This window comes from Asterias rubens, chromosome 21 (genome assembly GCF_902459465.1).
Source record: "Asterias rubens chromosome 21, eAstRub1.3, whole genome shotgun sequence".
Taxonomy (NCBI): domain Eukaryota; kingdom Metazoa; phylum Echinodermata; class Asteroidea; order Forcipulatida; family Asteriidae; genus Asterias; species Asterias rubens.
Window position 1 is genome coordinate 10,131,294 of NC_047082.1, and position 27,922 is coordinate 10,159,215.

The 27,922-nt window shown below is 40.1% G+C and overlaps 2 protein-coding genes and 1 long non-coding RNA gene across 3 annotated transcripts; 2 read left to right on the plus strand and 1 right to left on the minus strand.

The window, feature by feature from the left end:
- Positions 1-9,431: 9,431 nt before the first annotated feature.
- LOC117304566 lies at positions 9,432-12,416 on the plus strand. Its single transcript, XR_004520601.1, has 4 exons — positions 9,432-9,609; positions 9,995-10,092; positions 10,805-10,929; positions 11,782-12,416. It is a non-coding gene; the product is annotated as an uncharacterized LOC117304566 (long non-coding RNA).
- A 2,062-nt stretch (positions 12,417-14,478) lies between these two features.
- LOC117304495 (ficolin-1-like) lies at positions 14,479-18,427 on the minus strand. Its single transcript, XM_033788994.1, has 4 exons — positions 18,000-18,427; positions 16,918-17,075; positions 15,998-16,259; positions 14,479-15,299 (listed from the first exon to the last, which is right to left on the minus strand). The coding sequence occupies exons 1-4, from the start codon at positions 18,325-18,327 to the stop codon at positions 15,055-15,057; spliced, it is 993 nt and encodes a 330-aa protein (XP_033644885.1). The 5' UTR covers positions 18,328-18,427; the 3' UTR covers positions 14,479-15,054.
- Positions 18,428-20,469: 2,042 nt separating this feature from the next.
- Positions 20,470-27,731, plus strand: LOC117304576. Its single transcript, XM_033789101.1, has 6 exons — positions 20,470-20,691; positions 21,659-21,842; positions 22,567-22,757; positions 23,279-23,488; positions 24,225-24,506; positions 24,920-27,731. Exons 1-6 carry the CDS (start codon positions 20,490-20,492, stop codon positions 27,340-27,342), a joined length of 3,492 nt encoding a protein of 1,163 aa, XP_033644992.1. The 5' UTR covers positions 20,470-20,489; the 3' UTR covers positions 27,343-27,731.
- Positions 27,732-27,922: the final 191 nt, after the last annotated feature.

The window sequence follows — 27,922 nt, forward strand, 5'->3', positions numbered from 1 at the left end:
TTTAAATAGATTTTGAAATAAGATTGAATAAATGTTTTTTATAATAATCTGAGTTGGGGTGTTTTTCTCGTTTTCATTCATACGGGACTTGCTCAGTCTATTAATTTGTAAATAATTGCTTTAAATAATGATATCTTTACATTGATATTAAAGGCAGCGGACACTATTGGTAATTACACAAAATAATTATTAGCATCAAACCTTATTTAGTAACGAGTAATGGGGAGAGGTTGATGGTATAAAATATTGTGACAAACTGTTCCCTCTGAAGTGGAGTAGTTTTCGAGAAAGAAGTAATTTTCCACTTATTTGATTTCGAGACCTCAAGTTTAGAATTTGAGGTCTCGAAATCAATCATCTAAACGCACACAACTTCGTGTGACAAGGGTGTTTTTTCTTTCATAGTTATCTCGCAACTCCATCGACCAATCGAGCTCCAATTTTCACAGGTTTGTTATTTTATGCATATGTTGCGCCACAGCAAGTGAGATGACTGGTCTTTGACATGTACCAACAGTGTCCACTGGCTTTAAACCAAAATCTTAAACACGAAAACATCATGCTTTGTTTCCCAAATCAATGCAATGCCATTTTGTAGTCATAAAGTTATGCTCCCTTGCACTGCAGTTTACCTATACACCGTGTTTCCCGCCTGATGCCTATCCTCGTTCAAGGTATTGTACCTGGGTTTCTTAAAAAAAAAAAAACTTGTATCTGGTGCTCGATGTGTGGTATTATAGTAACCTCCTACTTTTGTATTTTTTTATTATCTCGCAAGTTTGATGACCAATTGAGCTCAAATTTTCACAGGTTTGTTAGTTTTTGCATATGTTGAGATACACCAACTGTGAAGGCTAGTCTTTGACAATTACCAATAGTGTCCACTGTCTTTAAATAATGATATCTTTACATTGATATTAAAAACTATACTTCAAAGAATAAGACTCCACATAGTGTATTTACAGCTTCTTGTTTTTTCGCTATTATGATACAGTGTTATAGTTCACTCACATAAAGGACTTTTTCCAACGGGGACTATTTGAACGCTTGGTGGCGACAGACTCAAAAGGTAAATCTATCGTTCTTGGTGATTTGCGCATGTTCATAACTACGTAACAAAATTACGTTCTGTAAGGGCTGCTACCACATAGAATCCCAAAAGTCCAAATAATTCTGATCCGATCAATTTTCTCCCCATGCAAATGACAGTCGCTCCGGACCCAAATTGACAGAGCCGCGAACTTGCTCATTGCTACATTCGGTGTAATAATTTTAAATGGACAGTTTTAGGTGTTATTTTTGAGTGAAAATATTACGATTGTATACGAGGTCTTTTATGTAACCCCATGTAAAAGACCTTTATCTTAATCACGCTGTCACCATCTTGGCCATGTTCCCTGTTTCCAACAGTAATGAATGGTTTTACATTCATTGCGCAAACAGGGCACCAGACTATTATTTCGTCCAGCCTCAGTTTGGTTACAATGACTTGAAATGGAGTAAAATCAAGATGGCCACACCGTGATAAAAGTACATACCAATCAGTCGCGACCTTGGTTTTTTTTTACAGTTCGAAGTAAGAGCAATCATTCACTTTCTTGAAGTCGCAGACATCAGCCTTGCGAGTAGCGTTGTTGAGCTGACAAATCTTACCCTGCTGCCAGAGATTGAAGGAGTGGCATCGAGGCTCCGCCAAGCACGCCTGACCACACCCAATGACTCCCTTGGCTGTCAGGTTCTTGATGTCATGGTTGAGCAGACACTGTGATGCGAACCGACCGTCACCATCAGCTGTAAGGCACACGGGATGAGGGACGCGCATCTCACAAGCAGCGAAGCTGACCTTATTACAGTCTGTATCGCCCCATTTACCACTGTACATGTACTTGCTAGCCATTCTGATACAGTGAGCAGTCACCTCATTTGGTTCGCCTACAAACCAGTTGTCAAACTTAAGTTTTACGTCCACCCCAGAGCATGTCAATTGTTTGTTAGTGTTGAAAACATTACAGCAATTACAGAAATTATTTAGCTCTTGCCAAACATAATCATGCTTGTCTCGAGATTCAGGCATAACCATGGTACTTCCGGGCCGGTCACAAGCCCTCGTAGCATCGAACCAATTCATCCTCTCGGGTAGAAAGACGTAGCAGGAGTCTTGCCAAGTAAACCAGCCGGGAGGACAAGCTGCTTGCAACCCGTCAATGAAAAATACAAATAGAAAGCACACGTGGAAAACCCAAGCAGTAGATGCAGACATCTCGACTCTTATCAGACAAAGTTCAAAATGAATCTAGCTAGCAGGCTGGGAAGATAAATCTGGCTAAATTTTCTGATATTGAGGACTTCCACTCTCTATGTCGGTTGCTCTCCAAGTAAATTATAGACAATGATGAGCGTGGTATCAAAAACACAGACACAAAAACATGGTGTTTAATACAACTGTTGCTTGGCTACTAAGGACTCGGCTTCTCTAATTAATGCTTTCTTTATGCTTGAGTGGAGAACCTCCCAACTGTATGTCACATTTCATGATTAATGCTGATGGCACAAACGTGGATATACCAATAACTATTTAAGTACATTCAATAATTAATGCTGATTGCACTTGTGGGTCTACCAATCTTTGTTTGAGTAAAATAATGTTGATTGCACAAACGTGGATATACCAATAACTATTTATTGAGTACATTTCAATAACTAATGCTGATTGCACAAACGTGGGTATACCCAAAGCCATTTGAGTACATTTCAATAATTAATGCTGATTGCACAAATGTGGGTCTACCAATACTTTTTTGACTAAAATAATGTTGATTGCACAATTGTGCATGTACCAATAACCATTCGAGTACCTACGTATAACCATAGAGAAATTTCTTTATGGTATAACGACTAGTACTCCTGTGGAAAAAAACAGAGTTTGCGCATCTTTAGGTTTTCTCAGTCAAAAAAGTACAGCCAATTTAGTGTTCATGCATTCGAGTTATTAAAGCGATCTTGCCAAACCAGTTGTTCCTGTGTTTCAAATTCAGAAATCGTGCATTCATTCAATTTCATTTTGTGACATTCGAATTCCTTTAGCAATGTGTTCAATATAAGATTATAAGCTCGTTGGACTGGAAGGGCTCCTGCGAGTTTGAATGTTGTTTTATTGAATGTAAGTTGGATGTTTAGTTTGTTCAATCGAATGACGCAACATTACTTTTACCTAAAGGCTCAAAAAGAAATTAAATTACAAATTCAGACAGCAGTCAATTTCGTGTAAAATGGAGTGGTTTGGAGGTTACAATGGCTTCTCCAGGCGAAATTGACCGAGAAAACCTATTTTCTTTGCATCCGATGCTAAATTTTACATCTATTTTATTGTTGTACAAATCCATGGGTACAAACATTGTAATCCGTGCGTAAGGGTTCCTAAAATACTATAATTATAATAATACAAAGTTATGGTTATCATGAAAAGAAATCTGAAGTTTAGTTGACTGAAAACATATCTGTTGATTGGTTTTCAAGAGGCTGGGAGACTTTATGTTTGTTATATTTAGCATTGTGAATATAAACACGTGTGGTAACACTATGATCTCTGCGCGGTTTCTTAACGAATTTGGAACCATCACTTAACTGTGCCATCTTGATTCATAGTGTGAACACATAGTCGGAATACAGAGTCAACAATCAATATCAACATAAATTTTACCATCAAACATGTACAGTTTCCACCAGACACCCCTGGAACCCCCACATGGTTTCCACACAGGAACCCCCACAGGAAACCCTAAGGAACCCCACAGGTTTCCACAGACACAGCACATTATTTCCTCAGGAACCTCCTCAGTATTTCCCCAGGTGGAAACCTCAGAGGGTTTCGGAAGGAATCCACAAAGACTCCACAGAAACCTCCATGGGGTTTCCACAGGGACCCCACAGAGTTTCCACAGGAACATCCTCATTATTTCCCCAGGAACCCCCAGAGGGGGGTCTCCACGGGAACCTCCATGGGATTTCCACAGGGAACCCACAGGGTTTGCCCAAGATCCCCAGACGGTTTCCACAGAGGGTTCCACAAGAACCCCACAAGGACTCCACAGAAACCCCCACATGGACTCCACCAGATGAACTCGACAGGGTTTCCACAGACACCTCATAAGGACTCCACAGGAACACCACTATGGTTTCCTCAGGAACCACCATAGGCTGTGTGATATTTGCATATTCATACAAATGTGAGCAATAAGCATTGGCACCATTAATTCAGCAATGCTGAAACAGGTGTGTTTGGCTAAATTGTTCATTCCAATGACCCACTCTCGAGGTTTAACTGAATACCTACGGTTTTTACTTTTAGGAACTGATACAAAAATACGTTTTTTCAATTGAACTTCCTCGGCTTAAGCCGTTAGACACAGCGCATGACAGGTTGTTAAACTAACAATTGTTTTGAATAAACATGAAGTTTATAATGTGTGCATAACTAATTAGATCACGACCATGTCATAAGGTGTGCCCACAATGTGCTCACATTTGGTGCGTTCGATTAGCTTCCCTGGGTCGACCCCGCGGTGCTCACTCGGGTGAGCCCCTGACATGAGCTAATCGAACGATCACACTCGCCCTCTCGTGGTAACGGCATGCACCTCGGGTCACCCCAAGTGACCCACTCTACAAGCAGGGCACTGGGGCTGACCCGGGTGAGCCCGTCAAAGCTATTCGAACGCACCGGGGCAGACCGGGGTCGACCCAGGGAAGCTAAACAAACGCAACCATGCACTGTGGGCCAGTAGAGGAAAATATAAAAATATCGAGTTATATTATGTGTGCATAACTAATTAGATCACGACCATGTCATAAGGTGTGCCCACACTGCGTTCAAAGTTGCCATTTTAATGTTTCCTCTCTTAAACTTCCTCGAGTCCATTAAACTGTTTTTTGTTTGTTATAGTAAATCTGTATTCTCTTTATTTGTGATAACAAAATAATTAAATGAAAAATAAGCTGTTGACAACCAAAATGACCCATTGTACTAAACAAACACAACTCTTTTGGGTGCCATATTTCGACCCGCGGCAGGTAGGATGTATACTTATATCGTGTCCGAATTACACGTGGATCCATATTGTTAAAAACAAATAAAAAACAACTATAAAAAAACCCCAAAAACATCCAAACAGGCAAACAAAGAAAGACACAAATATACATGGGGTGACTATACCCGAACCCCGTCTACAGAAAAAGCATTCTCGATAAAGCTTTGTTGAGTCCTTTCTCTATTTTTGACCTAGTACCCGCAATCTGTTTTCGCCTGGAAAAAATATGCATACGGGATTGAGACCATTACTAAACAAGTGACCAGCTGAACATTCCTAAGCCTGGGGTGTCACTGTGGACTGAAAATCCTCACTGTTATGCAAATGAGGATGATTGCGTTGTTTTCAAAGTACTTATAGTGGCGAATTCGCCGTCTGAATGGCCAGTCAATGTGTGTAGATCCTCCAACGCTGGACAGCAGTGATTAGAGGCATTATATAACTCTGTATTGTAACGGTAAAATACCGGTAATGACTTATCCATTCATCGAAACAGACAAGTACAATACATATGAAGCGCGAAGTCGAGGCTCTACACGTGCAAGCCTTGCTGCTTGGTGCATGCAAGGCAGGGCATCGTTCACTTTGGACCAAGTCGCGCTGGAGCACAGCCGTATCTCTCGGCTCTTCGTGGGATCTGGACCTCGCCTTTTCTGATGAACTTTTACTTGTAAATTTATCAAACATTCTTACTGTGGCCAACCATGGGCATTCAAAAACATTTGGGCAATAAATGGTGCACCTTTTGATCCAATTATGACATTCGTTATCGGAGGTTTTGCCGAAAGTGGAAGTAGGACCTAATGGAGAGAGCCCGGGGGATTGGCTGTGAACTGCAATAGTGAAACTTCACGACCGAAGCCAGCTCCAATCTAGCCACCTCCAATCTAGCCAGCTCCCATCCAGCCAGCTCCCATCCAGCCAGCTCCCATCCAGCCAGACTTTAATGAACATTGATATGACTTTTTGTGATATGCTGAGATTCTAAAGAGGCTGGATGGGACCTCAAGATGAGCGTGTATTATCTGTGGATATGTGGTTTGTGGACGAACATTGGAGTCCTCGCCGGAGTCACCGCCGGATTCAGGTAAGGAAAACTTGGCACCATCCGACCTCCACTTTTTAGCTGGCTGAAAAAAACACCTTGATACTAAAATGTTGAACAGGGGGGTTGTACAAGTTTTACTGTAGTGGGAAATCACGTTTCATTTTGTGATAAATACAAAATTTGAGTTGAATTGAAAACTGCCTCTTATAAGTTGTGAAAAGAACCTGCGATTTAAAGGTATAATTAAACAAATTTGTTACAATTTGTACAATTATTTTAGAAAACACACAATAAACACGAGTTGAATTGAAAACTCTTTATTGTGAAAGAAAGAACCTTCCGTTTATAGGTTGAATTTAAAAAAAATTATAATATGAAAGAATTTTTCAAATTAAATAGTTTAAGACAATTTTTACACACACATAAATAATAAATAGTGGAGGTCGGATAACGCAAGTTATCCAGTCAAGATCAAGATCAAGGCGAAGACGTCGAAGTGTAAGAGAAGATCTAACCCGTTCTCTTGCAGAATCCCACCCCTCGTACCGCCCTTCCCCTCCAAGATATTCTTCGATCTTGTTGATGTTGTCCTTACTTGTGCAGCTTTCAAAGGTGACGTCACATTTTCCTGGCTTTTCTTGAGATGCATATTGGTCGAAGCCAATGATGCTTTTTAGTTGGGAGACTGGTCCTACTGGAAATTTCTGTCGGGGTTGATACTTCAAAGTCGTCAGTTGTCATGCTTATTATAGTTGTAAAATATTTAAAATATTGTAACTATTTGTCCAGAAAGATGAGTAATATTCTTCCTGGAAATAAAATAAAAATGAGAAATAAAATTCAAAAATACAAATTAGATACTGCCTTTACTGCTTTATTTCGTATCGTAAGCACATAACCCTCCCCTGTGTTTAAAATCGTCAGTTGTCATGTTTATTATAGTTGTAAAATGTTTAAATTATTGTAACTATTTGTCCAGAAAGATGAGTAATATTCTTCCTGGAAATAAAATAAAAATGAGAAATAAAATTTATAAAATACAAATTAGATACTGCCTTTACTGCTTTATTTCGTATCGTAGGCACATAACCCTCCCCTGTGTTTAAAATCTTCAGTTATCATGTTTATTATAGTTGTAAAATGTATAAATTATTGTAATTATTTGTCCAGAAAGATGGGTAATATTCTTTCTGGAAATAAAATAGAAATGAGAAATAAAATTCAAAAATACAAATTAGATACTGCCTTTACTGCTTTATTTCGTATCGTAAGCACATAACCCTCCCCTGTGTTTAAAATCGTCAGTTGTCATGTTTATTATAGTTGTAAAATGTTTAAATTATTGTAACTATTTGTCCAGAAAGATGAGTAATATTCTCTCTGGAAATAAAATAAAAATGAGAAATAAAATTTATAAAATACAAAATAGATACTGCCTTTACTGCTTTATTTCGTATCGTAAGCACATAACCCTCCCCTGTGTTTAAAATCTTCAGTTGTCATGTTTATTATAGTTGTAAAATGTTTAAATTATTGTAACTATTTGTCCAGAAAGATGAGTAATATTCTTCCTGGAAATAAAATATAAAATAAAAATGAGAAATAAAATTTATAAAATACAAATTAGATACTGCCTTTACTGTTTTATTTCGTATCGTAAGCACATAACCCTCCCCTGTGTTTAAAAAATATATATCATAGTAGTAAAATATTATTCCAGTCCTATCACTATTCACTTGATGACTAATGTTTGATTTAGGAATTGTAAATATATTATTCAGACCAGCTAAATAAATATTTACATATTCCTGACATTGTCAGCATAGCATCAATTCTGAATGTGAAATTTAAAACTTAAAATGCAACAAATATAACAAACTTAATCTTTTTTTGTACAACAAAGAAGTTCTAAAACTGAAACATTTTATCTGAAAGCTTTTAGGGCTTATCAAATAAATGCGCTTAGCTCAAGTATTCGTCAGCGCTGCGGTGAAGGAAAACAACTATAAAAAAAATATATATAAAAAAAAAATCCCGGAGAAGACGAGAGAGGAGAAAAGATGGTGAACAAGAGCAGATAATCCATGAAGGATGACATCACTGACCTGGGTATGTACGGGTGGTAAGATTGTGTTGGCCTAGAAATAAGACTAACTATCTACTTATTCAGCAGATCCAATGGCGAAAGGTTAAGTATAAGGGTTGACTGGCGTAGTGCTTAGTCTTGGTTCCAAGACGCTCTTGAATCAAAACTAAGAACTACGCCGTCAGAAGTAAACGAGTGGCTTGACGATGAAGACTCTCCCTGTGATGTTCCTGATGAGTGACCGGAGGCAAGACCGAGGTCGGCTGTTTGCAACAAAGGTCAAGTATAACAGGTGAAGTATCTAACAACCGCTTCCTCCACAGGGATTCTAACAACCGCTTCCTCCACAGGGATTCTAACAACCGCTTCCTCCACAGGGATTCTAACAACCGTTTCCTCCACATAACAACCGCTTCCTCCACAGGGATTCTAACAACCGCTTCCTCCACTGGTAGTCTAACCTTTAATCTTTCTTTCACAAGACACAATACTTGTTTATGTTTTCTAACGCTGTAACCTTTTTTTCACACAGATGAGGACGTTGAAATGCAGAAAGTTACGTGACGATGTTCCTTTGATCTCATGTGTGACCTGGGCCCAATTTCATAGAGCTGCTAAGCACAACAATTTGCTTAGCATTTAAAAAAAATCCTTGATAAAAAACAGGGTTACCAACCAAATTTCCATTTGTTGAATATTCAGCTGCTGTTTGCTTATGCTGAAAAATCACGTGGAAATTTGGTTGGTAATTCTGTTTTTATCAAGGCAAACATTTTATGCTAAGCAGAATTTTTGTGCTTAGCAGATCTGTGAAATTGAGCTCTGAAGTCGGTGAAGTGTTTGCAGCAAAGGCTAAGTATATAAAGTGCAGTATTAGGTAAAGTATAAGGGTAGGTGTGAACGCAAACATAATCCTCTCCTCTGTAGCTTCTAATGTTTATCCTTGCTTTTATTTTCCACAGTTGGATTGCTAAAATTGATAGTGGCAAACAAGTGTGCACAGATGGCAGCTCTAAGACACCGTAGATGACGTCGGCTTGGTAAAGTATTGGGGTTATTTCGGATGGATAACCTGACTTTCGCTAATAGGAGACTTTTAGGACGCTTGGTGGCAGCAGACTTACCAGGTAAATTCCATTGTTCCCGGTAATGTGCGCATGCTCAGAGCTACGTAAACAATTGAAATTTAGCTGGTAGGTCTGCTGCCACCTAGCGTTCCATAGTCTCCCATTGTTCTGACTCCAAAATGCTGACCATCCTTTTTTTGTCTTTCTTCAAAAAGCAGATTATGTTTAATCTTGAAGATGATGAAGTAGTTTGGGTGCTGAAATCTTCACTGAGCTGAGTTGATGTCTATCAACAGGGACCATGGTCATTCACAAGATGCGGTAATGTATCGGTTTATAACCATTTAGTAACTGGTGAAGAAAGTACCTTCTAAATGAGGCAACAACTCCTCAGTCAAGAAAATTTGGAGGAGCGTGAACAAATCTAAACGTCAGTTGACTGAAAAACCAGTTTTTGAATCTATCAAACGAAAGACAGTTGTAAACTGAAGTTAAAATAATGTCATTTGAGATTTGACAACAAGCACAGACGACTCTGACCCCAACCACCGTGGTGAAACAAGTTGAGAATCATGTTAAACCTGCCATACAGTTATTTTTTGTACGCTCCAAACAAAATCCTTTCTAAAACAATGGCGTGTGCTCTTCTTGCAATTGTTCATTAAATTATGTTAATTAACACAAACTAAATTGTTTGGATGAACAGATGTGGAAGATACTGGAAGTGCTGACTATTGGATCTGTATGGATGGGCATTGATGGAGGGTACATGTGCAAGGAGCAGCTTCGTAAGTTTTAGCAAAGGTAACAATTGGTAAATGAGCTAATGTTTCAGAATCGGCAACTTTGAAGATTTCAAATCATACTTTTTACTAAAATTACATTCGTTCCCAGCCTTTATTTTGCAATAAACACACCATACAACCAACTGGTGACAAATTTCATCAGAAAAGGAGGTCAAGAATTTCAGGAAAAAAAGATTAGAAAAAACACAAAAGGAAAGACAAATTCTGTCATGTTCGATGAGTTGACGAACTGTTTAGGCCTAAAGGAGAATTCCTTGCATATGGAAGCATTTTAACTTGACTATTCCTTGTTAGAAAACAACTGTCACTTGTGTAAACAGTATTCTCAAAAATTGATCTTTAGAAATCCTTTATTATTTACCACAGAGTTAAGTTTTCCGGAAAAATATTTACAAAAAATAGTATGTCATGTTTTGTCTTGTTGAATGAGTTGAAGAAATTATTGGACCTGAAGGAGACTTCAAACCTAACTTTTCCTTAGAACAACCATTGGGTGCGTTCGTTTAGCTTCCCTGGGTCGACCCCGGTGTGTGGCGTTTTTTATTTTTTTGCAAGGACGAACGTGTGCAAATATTACCCACGTTCGTCCTGGAAAAAAAACCGCCACACACCGGGGTCGACCCAGGGAAGCTAAACGAACGCACCCATTTACTTGTCTAAACATTATTTAGCGAAGTTTATCTTTTGAAATCTTTTATTATTTACCACAGATTTAGGCGAATGAGCTATATGAGATGAAGTACTCCCAATATCGAGGCTAATCAACGCTTTATGGACTATTGGCTTGCCATCATCCGAAGAAAGACTTTGCAAGTCTAGCTATATAAGTTCAACTGTAAGTTTTGGCAAAAGTGTTAAAAGAAAACATTGTCTTGGATCGGTCGAGTTGGTCTATGAAAAGCGTTAGTAACCGTTTGTTATAAAATGCATATGGTTAGAAAGATATTATAAAAGTAGAATATGATGATCCACACAAGTATCACTCAGTTGCGTGGTTTTCCTTTAACCTCGTCAACTAACACGGTCTCCCATTTATGGGAGTCAAATGTTCCCATTCTGGCCGACTGTGTTAGTTCGCCAAGTAAAAGGAAAACCACGCAAGTTCGAGGCAAATGTGTTGGTCATGACTTTCTACTTTAAAACATCTTTCTAACCATAATGCATTTTATAACAAACTGTTGCAGACGCTTTTCAAAGACCAACTCGACCGATCCAAGGCAACGTGTTCCTTTTTAATGTTTAGTAAAGGAGCTGATGTTTCAGAATTAGCAACTTTGAAGGTTTCAAATCGCACATTAATTTTGACTAAATTCAATCATTCCTATCCTTAAATTTGTAACAAACACATTATTCAACCAACTGGTGGACAATTTCATAGGAGGTCAAGTTTTTTTAGGAAAAATATTGTTAACCACAAAAAAAGGAAACAACATTTTTTAAATATTGTGCCATGTTCGACGAGTTGATGATCGTGGTTCAACTTCATGGCTCTGCTTACCGCCGAATTCTGCTCTTACAAACACCATTTATGCGCTAACTGTGTTACTGCTAACGCGCACAAATTTGACGTAAGCATGGAAGAATTCCTTGCACATAATAGCATTCAAACTTGGCTATTCCCCAAAATAATTGTTATACTTGTATAAACATTATTCTCAACAATTGTTTTAAATATTATTTACCACAGGTTCAGGCGATGACCTCAAATAATGAGACGACATAATCAAAATCTTGAGGCTAATCAACGCTTTTTGGACTGTTTGCAACCATCCGAAGAAAGACTGTGTCAAGTCTACCCAGATGATTCTCTGCTACAGTTCAACTCGTCAAGTGATATAGTGGTGTTGAGACCACATACAGTAACGTTTTTGGACTGTCGCCAACTGAAGAAAGACTAGCCGATAACTCTCTGCATACAGGTCAATTACTGTTCAAGTGGTGTTGATGCTACATTTTGTAAGTTTGGAGTGCCGCCAACTGAAGAAAGACTGTGTCAAGTCTACCCAGACGACTTTCTGCTACAGTTCAACTCAAGTGATTTCATGTAGTAATGTTGATGCTACATTTTAGTTTGGATTGTCATACTAAAGAAAGACTGTGTTAAGTCTACTCAAAATGACTCTCTGCAAGTTCAGCTCAGTGCTCAAGAGATGAAGTGATCTCGATACCTTCATTGCAATTGACGGTCAACAAATGAACAAACACTGTCAATTCTCGCCGGATGAACTCCTACACAATGTTCAACTGATACAAGCTGGACCATTATGATAATCTAATGGGAGACTTTTTGGACGCTTGGTGGCAGCAGACTTACCACGTAAAATCCATTGTCCTCGGTCATGTGCGCACGCTCAGAACTACGTAAACAATGTCAATTTACCTGGTAGGTCTGCTGCCACCTAGCGTCCCAAAGTCTCCCATTCTGAGGTCTCGAAATCAAATTCGTGGAAAATTATTTCTCTCTCGAAAACTACGTTACTTCAGAGGAAGCCATTTCAAGTACCAAGTAAGGTTTTATGCTAATAATTATTTTGAGTAATTACCAATAGTGTCCACTGCCTTTAAAGATGGTACATCTGAGAGGAGCTTTGTCGCCTTGATCAAAGAAGGCCTGTTGCATGGAATGTTATGCTTCCACACCCATAGACTGAGAGCTAATAAAAGGAAGCTTGCGCGCAATAACTGGTTGAATAATTTCCATGTACATGGAATCACCTCCTTGGTTTTGAAATCACAAGCCTGCTTTGATCATGAACACACACAAAGCTCATTTAAGATAGTTATTTTCCCTAAATTTGTTTTAGAAATCACAGCTAGAAATACTCGTGTTTAATAAGTTTCAGTTAGAAAACAAATGCTCTACAGAATAATTTATTTGATGACGGTAGACAACCGGGAAAAAACTTCCCCAACCTGGACCCAATTTCATAGTGCTGCAGCCATGCTTTTAAGCACACTATTAATAATCTAAGCAAAATAAAATGCTAATTAGAACAAAGTGAGCAGTTAAAATACAGTGTCACAAGTACATTTTTTGACTGGTATCCTGCTCATTATTGCTAAGCAGGGATTTAGGCAGTCTTAAAAAAAGCAGCTCTATGAAATTAGGCCCTGGTGTTGGACTTCCTTTTGTCTCAATTATGTTGTTTATAACTTGCAGGAGCTAGCAGGAGCAGGGCCCAATTTCATAGCACTGCCAAGCACAAACATTTGCTTAGCATGAAATTTCTTCCTTGTGAAAAACAAGATTACCAACCAAATGTCCATTTGCTGAAAATTTCTTGTTACTGGACTTGGCTATTATTGGCTTATCCGACGTGGAAACTTGGTTGGTAATCCTGTTTTTATCCAGGCAACAACTTCATGCTAAGCAAATTTTTGTGCTAAGCAGCTCTATGAAATTTGGCCCAGTTAGCTTGAAAACAAAGTCTATGCAAAAACTTTGCAAGCTATTTAGCCGTCGATTTCACCAAACTCTTCCTAACTTAGGATTAATCTTAGGACTTGGAACATGTTCAGTTCCGTATCTAAATACGTAGGAGGCATTGAACCCATCCTAAGTTACTCGTCCTAACTCGAGTTAGGATTAATCCTAGCGTTTCCTGAAATCGGCTGCAGACCTTTTTGGCTAGTTCTTTTAATAGTTTCAGCAAGTTGGCGTAGGAACCAGACAGGGCGCAAAATGATGACGTGTTTACTTTAAAGACAATTTAGGATGCGTTCGTTTAGCTTCCCTGGGTCGACCCCGGTGTGTGGCGTTTTTTTTTTCCGGGACGTACGTGGGTAATTATCTGCACACGTTCGTCCTGGAAAAAAACAACCACCACCCACCGGGGTCGACCCAGGGAAGCTAAACGAACGCACCCTTAATAAACTACACTCTAAAAAATAGTGTTTAGAATTTCACCACATTTCTAAGCATCGGTAAATTTGTACCAACTTTTCCATATGTTTTGTGTGTTCGGATGCTATACAAACCACTTTGAGCAGGTTTCAAAATGATAAACATTTTCCTTTAAACATACATTATTTAAATTGGGCACAACATTAATTTTTAACAGTGTACCTTATATTCGCCCATCGTTTTGCGTCAGACTGTTGACTTATCATTAATAATGTTTTAAAACAAACGACTAACGTTTTTACATTGAGGCTTTAAAAGTTCATGTATGAGTGATTACTGGAAACTAAGTAAGGTATATTACAAAATAAATGATCACGTGATCAGGTGATTATTGTTGAGATGTTTACTTGGTGCTTTAATAAATGCGTCTGTTATTCATCACCTTATTCTAGGGTTATACCCTTGGCTTTTGAAACCGTTTGATTATTTTAATCCCTAGGTGGTCGAGTTTTTGATGATCTGAGATGAGACGCGCCGCGGTAATGCTTCTTATATTCAAATTGTTTGTGATAACAAGTAAAACCTTGTGCGATGACCGTAGTATTTCTAAGTTAAAACTTTTCTCAAAATGTGTTACGCATAATATACAATAAAATTAACCCTATGACATTTTGGTAGCGTCTTTCAGATTTCGCCGAAACTCGGGATGATGTGTCCCAGCAGGACGAATGATCCATTAAAGGAACCTATACCGCAGTAACACTTTAAACACTCCAAGTTTGGTAGGTGGACAAGTCGTTAATGGTCCCACGCGGTGAGATTGTCGAGTTTTCACTGCTCTCGCGCGAGCTTCCGGTTGTCGACTTCTGTAGAAGTCGGGCAGCGCGCAGTAGTCGCTACGCTGCAACTCGACTATCTCACCGCGTGGGACCATAAACGACTTGTCCACAGGTCTAAAATTTGGGGGATACAAAGTATACATAACTGTAGTACTGCGAAGTGAATTTAAAATTCTCACAATGCAATTATACTGCTGCACTTCTTTCCACATAAATTTGTAGTGCCATTATTTCAAGAGTCATTACCAAACGTATACACACAGACCCTTTTTCAGGACTAATCTTTGCTTCTAATTTTCATCTCGGTATTTTTGAGTGAGTGGTTACCTGAAAAACCAGACCATATTATTCCTTGACCATAAGCAGCCTCATCGACGTATCTCCCGTTCAAATTGGACTCGAAGCAGCTCTTGTACCACCAGGCTCCGTGGTATTGCACGGCGCAGTTAGTGCTCCTGAAGGCATCGTTGTCTCGGTCTTTGGTCGTAAAGTCTTGGTTATTGTGGATTGCCAACGAGTCTCCTGAAACAAAATTGTTTCGTACAGAATTTAGGTATCTCAATGAAGTGTGGGCCTCCGCGGAAGTAATTTATCAAAATTGAGCAAGGGGAACTGGGAGAAGGGAATTAAAAACAATCACGAACTATTAATCAAGTTTTACTCTAAACTGAACCGTATGTCCATGGGCGATGGTTGTTATGCTAAAAAATGAGTTGATTCTTCTCCACGAGTTAACAACTTCTGAGATACACTTCTATTGCCCTTTTCAAATCCACGGCTTCGGCTTTATGCTCCGTTCTCTCGCCTGAAGCCCCGTCCTCAAGGCACGCGCAAAAACGTCAAAACAACCTGCGGGGCCAAGCTAGCATAAGCCGAATCTGGAGCTGAAGCCGTGGTGTTGAAAAGAGCCTATGAACGCATGTTTGTCAACCAGTGATGAAGAATAGCGCCCTCTATAGTGCTGGTATCATTACACTTTACAACTTATTAGTCTTTCCTTGGGTCGGCATTACACCGATATCGAATACACATCGCGTCTAAATGGGGTAATTGTAACTGAAAATCCAGGAATTTTAAAAATTGAAACAATAATTCTGGCCCAAACGCTTTTGGTGGGAATTGCACATCTTCGTCTGACAACCAAACACCTATAAAAGGCAACGACTATAGTTGGTCGCACAATGCTTTTGTGTGAGCCTGAATGAGCCATGAACTCTTACTTGCAGTTCCCGTGTGAACCCCCAACGCCAACCTGTAGTTTTCACTCATATCAGCGATGCTGAACGAGTCATAGGCAGCATACGTGGATTCTTTACTGAAATCTGAGAGATCTACGCGGAGTTCGTACTCGCCCTGAGCAGTCAGACGGTGCAAGTAGTCGTTACCGAGCCAAAACTCTCCCTCTAGATTCCCAAAGCCCCGGCTGTAGCTGGCAAAGTCCAAATAGAAATCAACACTGCCGTCCTGGCGCCGCTGGAAAACCTAAAGGGAGAAACATAATATATCATTTTGAATATCAAGGTGTGTTCACTTGCCTGAACATCTGACGTCACACTTCGGGGCTCGTGATGAGAGGATAACGCCAGAGAGTGTTCTTTTGTTTTTACCATAGGTCAATCTCTGTCCAGTCATCTTCACCTAGATTCATTTCACATGGAGATACGCAGTAAAATTCTACACCAACATTTAAATTTAAGTACATGTTTCCAATCTGTGTTTTGATTGGTCCGAGGTGATGTTTGTAAGCTGCACCCACATCACCTCCGACCAATCAAAACACAGCTACGGAAAGCTCTTGGCACTGCACGTTTTATCCAATGAAATCAATTTATCCAATGAAATCAGTGGTTCTAAAAAGCAACCTGTCTTCAGGGGACCATTCTATGTCACGTGTGTACAAACGATACGCCTCTCTTAATACTTATGCATGACGTCATAATTCCTACCCAAAATGAGGCTATGGGCGCACGTTTCCCATCACTTGCAGTGGCTGCGCACATCGCCTCGTTTTGAGTTAGCATTGTGACGTACCTCATGCATAAATAGTAAGAGAGGCGTATATTCATTCATTTTTATTGTAAAAAAAAATTGACATTAAATTTTCCCCCGCTTTTTTTCTTCAAAATTTGCATTGTCTTACCGTCCAGCCTCCGCCGTCCGTCTCCATGTCACAGAACACTCTGAATGGTTTACCAGAGTCCATTGGCTTGACTGTGTACACGCCACTCACCGTTACGCCCATGGCAAGAATATCAGAGCAATCTTTAGGTAGGCCTACCCACTGGAACAGTAAATATCCTGTGTATGTGTAAGATACAAATTAATTTCACGAAAGTATGGACGAGAATATAATCTTCCAGTAAAAATCACTTCTCATACGTTGCTTTTTTGTTTAGTATTAAACTCAGGGAAACTAACTGAGTAATTTTATAATTAAAGGCAGTGGACACTATTGGTAATTGTCAAAGACAAGTCTTCACAGTTAGTGTATCTCAACATAATGGGCATAAAATAACAAACCTGTGAAAATTTGAGCTTAATCGGTCATCGAAATAATGAAAGAAAAAACACCTTGTCACACAAAGTTGTGTGCGTTTGGATGGTTGATTTCGAGACCTCAAGTTCTAAATCTGAGGTATCGAAATCAAATTCATGGAAAATTACTTCTTTCTCGAAAACTATGGCACTTCAAAGGGAGCCATTTCTCACAATGATTTATACCATTAACCTCTCCTCATTACTCGTCACCAAGAAAGGTTTTATGCTGATAATAATTTTGAGTAATTACCAATAGTGTCCACTGCCTTTAATAGTTTTGAGTTTGGACAAAGACAAATTGACTTGGGCGGAACTTGAAGATACGACCTCCGGATTAACGTATATTGTCAAAGTCAAGTATTCTCACTTGAATGGTGTATATCCCAACATAATGCATCAAGATGAAACATCTATGAAAACTTGGGCTTAGTTGGTCATCGAAGTTGCAAGAAAATAAAAATAAAAAACACCTTTGTTGCACAATATCAAAACGTGTGCTGTCAGTTGCCTAAAAAGGGTTTGAGGTGTGGTATTTTATAAATATACCTCCCTTCAGAGGGAGCCATTTCTCACAAAGTTGTATGAACACTCTCCAATGCTCGTTACCTAAGTAACTTTTTATATAAGTGTCCTCACAAGCCGAAGTTGAAGGTTTTTTTACGGAAGAAAAATACTGAAACCTACCATTTAGAAGTTTCGTTAACGCAGATACAGACTCCTGGAGATCATCCACCTTACGCTCCATCACTCCCATCTGACGTTTTGTATCGTCTAAATCTGTAGAAACCGTTTCTTGGTTATCGTTCACAGAAAATTCGAGTTCTCTCACGTGGTCGTTCGTCTTTCTTAGTTCAACGTTAACCATGGTTAGATAGTTTGTTAGTACAGTCTTCAACATGTCTACCTTCAAATCAGAAGAAATCGTTTTTTGATTGGTGGCAGATTCAACTTGCAGTTCAGTTTGTAACTTAACGATCAGAACAACCAAAAGTGCACGAATAAGCGGCGCCATTTTGTTCAATTATATACGTGACTTCCTTTCCTTCTGATATATCGAGAGGACTAGTGTTTACATGATAATGAGCAAAAGCATGTCTGTAAACCATTTATATTTCAATAATAGGTACACACGATTCAAGTTTGTTTTTCTTCCGGTTAAAGGCACTGGCCACTATTGGTAATTACTCAAAATAATTGTCAGCATAAAAATTATTTGGTAACAAGCAATGGAGAGCTTCTGATAGTATAACACATTGTGAGAAACAGCTTTCTCTGAAGTAACGCAGTTTTCGTAATTTTCGACGAATTTAATTTCGAGACCTCAGATTTAGATTTTGGGGGTCTCGAAATCAAGCATCTAAAAGCACACAACTTTGTGTGATAAGGGTGTTTTTTCTTGTCATTACTATCTCGCAACTTCGACGACCAGTTGAGTTCACATTTTCACAGGTTTGTTTTTTTGTGCATGTGTTGAGAAGTGAAAAAGACTGGTCTTTGGCAACAACCAAAGGTGTACAGTGCCTTTAAGCTATCAGTCGACGTGGTTTCCCCCATGGGATATTTTGATAGAAACGGAAGAGAGCGATTGAGTCAGGAAATAGGTGGGAGCATCGTCCTCAAACATAAACATGGAAGAAATAGCTTAGCAAAAAAAATGTTTAATCAGCATGCAGATGAAAGACTAAGAAATTCATTTACAGAAAAACCTATTCATTGCATTTTTACACAGCCACAACAGGGATACGCCTACATTTCTTTAGTTTGAATGATCTCTATAAAACAATATGTTTTTGTGTCTATGATAAATAAAAAGTGCTTGAGTTTGTCGAATACAAGCCACAACTGGGATACACCTATATTTTAGTTTGAAAACCACCAATGATGTAAGCACTAATGTTATCTCTATAGACCTTATCGCAAATACCAATGCGCAAGCGCATACTGTTGAAAGAGGTGCATTGTGGGATAGATATGGATCAAATTTGGATACCAGCTAGACCACAATGCACCTAATTCCAAGCTTTACGCGCGCGCCCCAGTATTTGCGAAAAGGTCTATAATGTTTTTGTGTCTATGATGAATAAAAAGTGCTTGATTGTCGAATACAAGATCTGCAGAGAGTTACTCTGAGTCATCTGTTGTTCATCTCAATGCAATAGCAAAACTTCTTTTCATGAACGAACATTATTTTTGCCGTGGAATAAAGGTTTAATACTAAATTGATTTGAATGGCGCATTAGGTGAGTGGATTGCCCATAGCCATATTATAGCCCTAAGCATCTATAAGTTTCACTTCCTGGTTGATTGTTAAGTGGTGTCAATTTGTTTGTATAAGAACTTATTCAACCTGGCTCTTGCAAGCTAGATATTAGAGTCGGGTGCGCATATACTTTTTGTCAAGGCCTTCATGGGTTGGAAAGCCGCTATCCCAAGTGACTGGATTGGGAGAAGGTAGGTCGTTCACACGGGACGGCAGTCCCGTCTGAGAGTTATCGCCTTTTCAAATTGCATTAAAAAAAGTTTGTTCATAATTCCTGACATAGCCTTGGTTCAAGAATCTCCTGGATTTGCCACAAGAGGGCGCGCTATCACCCCGACGCTCTATCAACCACAACCGTTATCGCCCCGAGAAACAAGACTAAAAAAAATTAAAAATACTAATAAATAAATGAAAACGATTTTTAGTAATTAATTACCCTCGCTCTACTAACACACGAGTTTTTTGTCAACCAATTATTATTTTCTTATTTGAAAAATCCTCACACTGCCGGTACTATAACAGCCGTCGGTTATAACTACACATAGAACAGTCGCTGGTTTAAATTGTGTTTGATGTGGTCTTTTTCGAGCATAAAAACTGTCCGGGTAGCCGAACTATGCTTTGTCTTTCTCAAAATCTTGCAGCAATCGCTGTCAAAAGCTGGTCATCATATAATTATTGCCAATAAAAATATCTTTAGCTGGCTATAGGAGTATAGGCCCCTAACACTTTCTAAAAATGCAAAAACTAGTTAATGGAGGCTAAATGCCTTTCTAAAAATAATAACATAATATTACGTTGACTCGAAAGAGAGACTATCCCAAACCTTACCAGATCTGCGCATGCTCAGTAGCCGCACGGGGGATTTTCAAAACACTTTCACTGCATGTCAAAATCGACAGGGTGCCTACAAAATGGCTCCAAATTCATCGGGAAATGTGGTCGACACAGCCAATGAATCGCCTGTCCGAATCGAAATGAATGATCTTGACGAAACTCTCCCACCATGTCGTGAATGTGAGAGACATTTCTTCGCTCGTAACAGCACTTTCAACGTGTTTGATGCAGCGGTTGTTCTAATTTCTATGCTCACATTTGCTGCGGACATTGTGACAGGTACGTGCTTTGGATTTTTTGTGTCGTGAATGTGACTGTGTGTGTGGGTGATAAGTGTTTAAATATCATGCTGAAACTATTCTTTTGCCTTTTTGAACTCCCTTGTAAAGTTCTAGAGGAGTAGTGCTACTGTAATGTTATTCTGTCTGTGTTATACAAAATGAAACTTACTAATAATAGTTAAATTTTAGGTTTAGACTGTGAAAAGATGAGCAGATTTAATTAACAAATAATAAACTTAGTTTGTAAATGCTACTTCTAGAAACTATAATCAAGGCTCACGGGGGAGCCTTAGTTTCTAGAAGTAGGCCTATGCCAGGCATGCCAGGATCAGGACATGTTAATACGCAATACATAACAAAGAACAATGCAAATTTATGTGAACTCAGATTAGACCCAGTAACTGGGGCGCTATAGTGTATTCCTTTTTCGAAATTTTGACATTATCGGCCATTTGCCGATAATGTAAAAATTTCAAAAAGGAATACAGCGCCCCAGTTACTGGGTCTAAACTCAGATGTGGACTATTTAGGTTGTCTGCCATACTCCTCTAGAATTATATGACTATTATAAGTTTGTGGAGACGATAGCGGAACAAACCTCTGCCACTAGCACTACTTTAGAAACTGCAAGTAAGGTTCCCCCGTACGTAGTAGTACAGTAGTCTGCCACTAATTTATAACGGCAATTGCGACTGCTAGTATGAGCACTCACAGTTCAGGTTACTTTTGAATTAAGGCTTCCTGTGACTCCTTGAGCGGAAGCCCTAACTTTTAGTTTCTATCTAGAGAAGTATCCTGGGAGTTTCCCTCCTTACCTAAGAACTAGTGTATGACCACTTTCAAGAAGACGGTAGTGGAACGAACCTCATCATAGTTCTACTTCTAAGACAGGTGAAACGTTGAATTCAGCATTATAAGGTTTGTGATATGGCCCCTCTTATTTTTACTTTATTGTTTTTCTGTAGATGGTCTCGCCGCAAGCCAGTATTTCATTCATGGGGAGCCAGGTTGGGGATGTCTGACGCTCGGCTTCACTCTAGCGCCCTCTATCATCATGCAAGTGTTTAGCATCCGCTGGTACCTGGCAGATGAAGATATGACGCGGTGGAGGTGGATCTTCCACAGTTGCCTTCTTGGACCGTTAGAGAGGTTTGTAAGGCCGTGTCTGAAATAGTGACTTCAGCTACAGCTCTGGCTAGTCAATGTGTCTGCCTGTGTTAAAACTTAAAGGCAGTGGACACTATTGGTAATTGTCAAAGACCAGCCTTCACAGTGATCTCAACACATGCATAAAATAACAAACCTGTGAAAATTTGAGCTCAATCGGCCATCGAATTTGCGAGATAATAATGAAAGAAAAAAACACCCTTGTCATACGAAGTTGTGTGCGTTAAGATTGTTGATTTCGAGACCTCAAGTTCTAAATCTGAGGTCTCAAAATCAAATGCGTGGAAAATTACTTCTTTCTCGAAAACTATGGCACTTCAGAGGGAGCCGTTTCTTACAATGTTTTATACCATCAACCTCTCCCAAATACTCGTCACCAAGAAAGGTTTTATGCTAATAATTATTTTGAGTAATTACCAATAGTGTCCACTGCCTTTAAAGAATAGGCAGACGCGGCAATCTAGCCGTAGCTGTAGCCGAAGTCATCATTTCGGACAAGGCCTCATTCTCACAGTCACAACACATCTAAAGCTTTCTTCATACTTCCTGCGAATGAAATGCAATACAAATGGGCGTCACAAATTTGCAACGAATAGTGACAAAGTACACAAATGAATTCCCTGTCCGCCCCCACCCAAACCGAGAAATGCACTTCTTTCAGACTAAAGGTGATTAATCTTAATTGTTTTTGAAATTAATCTGTTAGATACGTCACAGTCTTTGAGACGGGACTGGAGGCACGACGGAGTAAAGACCCAATAGACTTCGAACGTTTACATCATCAGCAGAGTGATGTGAGCATGCTCCGTCTGTTTGAAGCCTTCTTGGAGTCCGCCCCACAAATTGTTCTTCAACTCTACATTATGGTCGCCACCAACGATGAGAACTTGTTTACAGGTGAGAAGAGAAGATAGACTAGTCTTCTGATTGTAAATCCATTGTTCTCAGAATTATGCGCATGTTCAGAACTACGTAAACAATGGAAATTTACCCGATATGTCTGCTGCCACCTAGCGTTGGAAAGTCTCCTATTGGGAATGCTAATTATCCATACTGGGAACTGAGAAGCTGAGTTACAACGGACCTTACTACAATGTGGTCAAGCTGCAGACATGTAAAGTCCAACTGTTCACTCGTTAAATTTGAATTCCTTGGACTGAAGAGACTGTTGGTATTTCATATATTTTGGGGCAAGTTTTGCGTATTCATGTAAGAGATGGAGATGGTTTAATGGTACTAGGGTTTGCTCATCTGGAGGTTGCTAAACAAAAGCTTGCCCCGAACTTTAGGTGTAATTTGTGACAACACAAGTCGGTGTACCAGACCTTTTTCATACTTGCAATTGACTTTAATTTCAGAAAACTCCACGTTCTTTCTCCACGGTTTACCAAATCTCTCTTTTTTACATTTAAATACAGGCGTATCAGGCATGGTGTCACTTTTCTCCCTCTGTTGGGCTGTGGTGGCGTACAGTCGCGCCCATCGCCGTGTCCGCACAGACAAGAAAGTCGTGTCGTGGCCAGGTGTCGTCTTGCAGACGATATGGCGCATTGGAATGATCTCATCACGAGTTGTCGCTTTAGTTCTGTTCGCATCTGCCTTCAAGGCCTACACCTTCATAGTTGTTGGTAAGCTCAAAGTGCTTAAAGGAACACGTTGCCTTGGATCGGTCGAGTTGGTCTTTGAAGAGCGTTTGGTTAGAAAGATGATTTAAAAGTAGACTACAATGATCCACACAAATTTGCCTCAAAATTGCTTGGTTTGCCTTTTACTTTGCGAACTAACACGGTCGGCCATTTATGGGAGTTAAAAGTTTAACTCCCGTAATTTTTTTATTTTTTTTTAAATGGCCGACCGTGTTATCGACGAGCTAAAAGGAAACACTTGTGATACTTGTGTCGATCATTATATTCTACTTTTAAAGAATATTTCTAATCATTATGCATTTTATAACAAACGGTTACAAACGCTTTTCAAAGACCAACTTGACCGATCCAAGGCAACGTGTTCCTTTAAATGAATGATGTTACTAATCATTTTTTACTAAGCCTGTGCAGCTAGTGTGAAAGACGTGACTATTGATTGCTTAGTCGTAACTACCCTTTTTCAACTACCCGGTTAATCGTGCCGCCATGACTACTACAAAAATAGTCAAACTTCCTGCTTGGTGGACCAATTGTGTCGCTCACGACAATTCCCGACAACATAACTTATTTACCAAACACAACCAGACATCAGTGGCACAATCCTTCAAATCTTTCAGCATGATTTCTACAATATTCTGGGGGGGGAGGGGACCACCATGCCACATATTGAACACCAAATGAACAACTCTGACTCTGAACTTTGTTTTTCAATTCATAGGTATCCACTGGCTCGTCATGGTTCTCTGGGTATTCCTTCAGAAGACGGACTTCTGCGACACATGGCTTGAAGAGCGCCTCTTCAACAGCGTCATTGGCACCATCTACGTCTTCTGTTTCTTCAACCTGAAGGAGGGCAACACGAGGTACCGCATCAGCATCTTCTACATCGTCGTGGCCATCGAGAATGTCGTCCTCCTCCTTCTGTGGCACCGATTTGGCATGCTAGACGACTGGTATACATCAGTGGGGTTTACTATCGTGTTTGGTGGCTTCCTCATAGGTAAGCCTGAAGAGTTGCACATTTTTGTATGGACAGGGTTCAGACAATATTGAGAGTTGTTATTTTGAACTTAAGGCTCTCGACAAGTTTGGTAATCGTCAAAGACCAGTATTCTCACATATGCATAAAATAACAAAACTTCTCGAATTTGCAAGAAAATGTTGAAAGAAAAACCCCGCCCCCTTCTCAGATTCAAATAACTTTGTGAGAAATTACGACTTTCTAAAAATCTGTGTTACTTCAGAGGGAGTTGTTTCTCACATTGTTTTATACTATTGACAGCTCTTTGTTGCTAGTTACCAAGTAAGTTTTTAAGCTTATATATATTTTGAGTGGTTACCAAATGTGTCCACTACCTTGTAAAACCTACAGACTTTTGAATTTATTTTTTTGTTCATCTCCTTCCCCCTCAGGGACAGTTACAATGGTCTTGTACTACCGCTTCTTCCATCCAAGGGGAGCCATATCACTCTGCGGAAAATCAAAACATGACATCGGGAAAGCCTGCCGCCATGGTAAGTCAAATCGTCTCTCGTTACATCACGGGAACGTTGATGCAGAAATCTTCCATCGCTCCAGGACCCCTTCCCCACAGAAATCACCTGCAGGTGCAGATTCCGACAGGGGTGTGGACAACCAGGGTTTAGTTAGGGCGGCACCCCCCTGTAATTACTCACCACTGAAAGGAGATCCACACTCTGTGGACGGGCGAGTAGCGCCCTCGCACAGGAGTAAAAGCTTAGGGTGTTTGTTCGCAAGTGAGAGTGAATGCGAGGGTAGCAACACACTGAGGGGAAATACAAAGTCGTTGGAGTGGTTAGAAGAAGCAGGGTTGCAAACAACTCCTGCCCATCTGAACTCCGAGTACATGGACTCTCCTGGGGTGTGCACTTGTAGTTTTCAGGCTTACGAACTTTCAGGGTTCGCTACCGAGTTAGTCGATAGGTTTGACAAGCGTAAAGACATGATGCTGGCCCAGTCTCTGCTTGCAGACGAGTCCAGAATGAGTCTGTACTCTGCTGCCGGTAAACAAGGCACGCCATGTAAAGCTTGCTTAGATTTCAATCTCAGTCGAGTGAGTCAAATGAATAATTCCTCTCGTCAGAGATGGCGCTCTTTCTCGCAACCAAACCTGCCATCAACCGCTAAGGAAACTCGGCATGGTGCGAATCCAAAAAGCTCAGTTCGCTTTAACGATAGCGCTGGCAATCAGATTCAAGCTGTGTGTCAGAAGGCACCCAAGGCCGAGACAGAAACTCTAGAAATAAGCCAGGTTTCATGTGATCTTCCCGAGCTGCCACAATACATTGATTCTCCTGATATGACAGGAGCAATGAACGCATTTGAGGTTCAACAGATCTACGATCAAATACTCGGGAGGGAGCCATTGCAGCGTGTTTCAAAGCGGCAGTTAAACTTTGGTGAAGTTACCAGCAACTTGGACTCGGAAGATGTTCAGAAACACTCGGGGCATTCTCAGGTGATTCGAAAAACCTTCGACAAAAAAGGGGTCAATGTCCAAGATGATGCGGAAATATCCGGGTCAAATATCCCACAATGTCCACCCTGCATGTCTGAACCTTTCAAGAAACCCACAACCCCCAAGAACAACACAAACGAGCCAGTACACAGTAATTTTGACTTAAAGCCAACTCAGTTTACTCCGACTAAGAGTGAAAGATATGACAACCATTCCTCTACTGACATCGCGCAGCCCTCTACAGAAAGCAAAAGTCCTGGAACGAACCAAAAGCAAGCAGTTTGGGAAACACCTGTTTTGGCAAGCAATCCTTCCAAATGCAGTCCAGGCACCTCTGATACTGGCAATCCAGGCACCTCTGATACTGGCAATCTAGGTACCTCTGATACAGGCAATCTAGGTACCTCTGATACAGGCAATCCAGGCACCTCTGATAAATGCAATCCAGGCACCTGTGAAACAGGCAATTATGCTAACCTGAATTCCCAGGCACACGGAAAGGATCTTGCCAAGTGTTCATCATTAAGAAAAGTTAGGGATGGTTCAATATCAGGTTCAGAACAAACAGAGCCCCAACCATCAAAGGCAGCTTTGAAGCCAGGTTGCGCTCTGAGTGTAGTGGTTCCTTTGCACCTGCAAGGGGAATCCACAATTAACCCTGACCACAAACCCAAATTGGCTCTCACTCCAGCTCTGGGGAGTTCAGAGTCAGTGAACTTGCAAGAAATCACCAGAAATACAATGACAAGTTCCAGCAACCCCCTTCATCCCTCGGCTAAAATATCTGCCACAACACCTCAACCAGTCAGTCCTGCCAAATATCTTCTGGCAGTCAGAACAGGCAATGGTAAAAACAGAGATGCGAGATTGGAAGAGAAACACAGCTCTCAAGCTGTCCTCGATGCCAGCCCAAGAAAAAGTCAACTCACTACCCCCTTGACCCCATCCAAATCCCCAGGACCTCTGACCCAAAGTGATGGTGGGGATTACAAATCAAACAGCAGAACACAAAACAAACATGACACACTAGCTTTGGAAAATCAAAAGCGCCCCCTAAACCCCATGATAAATACCGCCAACACGCCCAGTCCCGGCTCAAAGATCTTAACGCCAAGACGGCTTGAGACAGAGCCTAAGACTTCCATTCTTACAACTCCACATAAATCAACAGATAGGGTGACAGTGGGTCCTCGTGGGAAGGAAAATAAGCAACTGACTCCCTTGAGTGCTAGACTAGCCCTGCTGAGCCCCTCCTCTGCCGTCAGCCCAGCCCCTCAAAAGAAACCTCCCAGGAAATCTCTTGGTAGGATCCCCACAAATAAGGTTGCTGAAAATGTTGCTTTGTTCGGTAAATAAGAGCTTGTCAAGCCCACTAAGGTTTTTAGTGCCATCATATTTGTAAAATAATTGGAAATGGGGGCATGTCCAGAAAGCCTAATAAGCTTGTGGTTGATATGCCAAGGCAATCAGACATTAACAACTAACAAGTACAAGTACATAAATGTACATTGTGAGTTTGTTTGATATATTATTGGCTGAAATTGACAGGAAAATAAATATTAATGTCATTAAGACTCACATTTTTATTCTTAGCAATTATCACACCATTTGGTGTCTCACGCACTCAGTATTTTCTTGACATTATGTATGCAGCGCTTTTTTAGAATTTACCAGGCAATGCGGTGCAAGCATTCTTATAAGAGTTGAAACCCCAAATTTCCAGAACAACCCCAACTCATTAAGAGACATATCATTTGCATATGGTGTTACTGCAAACCTTTAAAGGCAGTGGACACTATTGGTAACTACTCAAAATAATTATTAGCATAAAACCTTTCTTGGTGACGAGTAATGGGGAGAGGTTGATGGTATAAAACATTGTTAGAAACGGCTCCCTCTGAAGTGCCATAGTTTTCGAGAAAGAAGTGATTTTCCA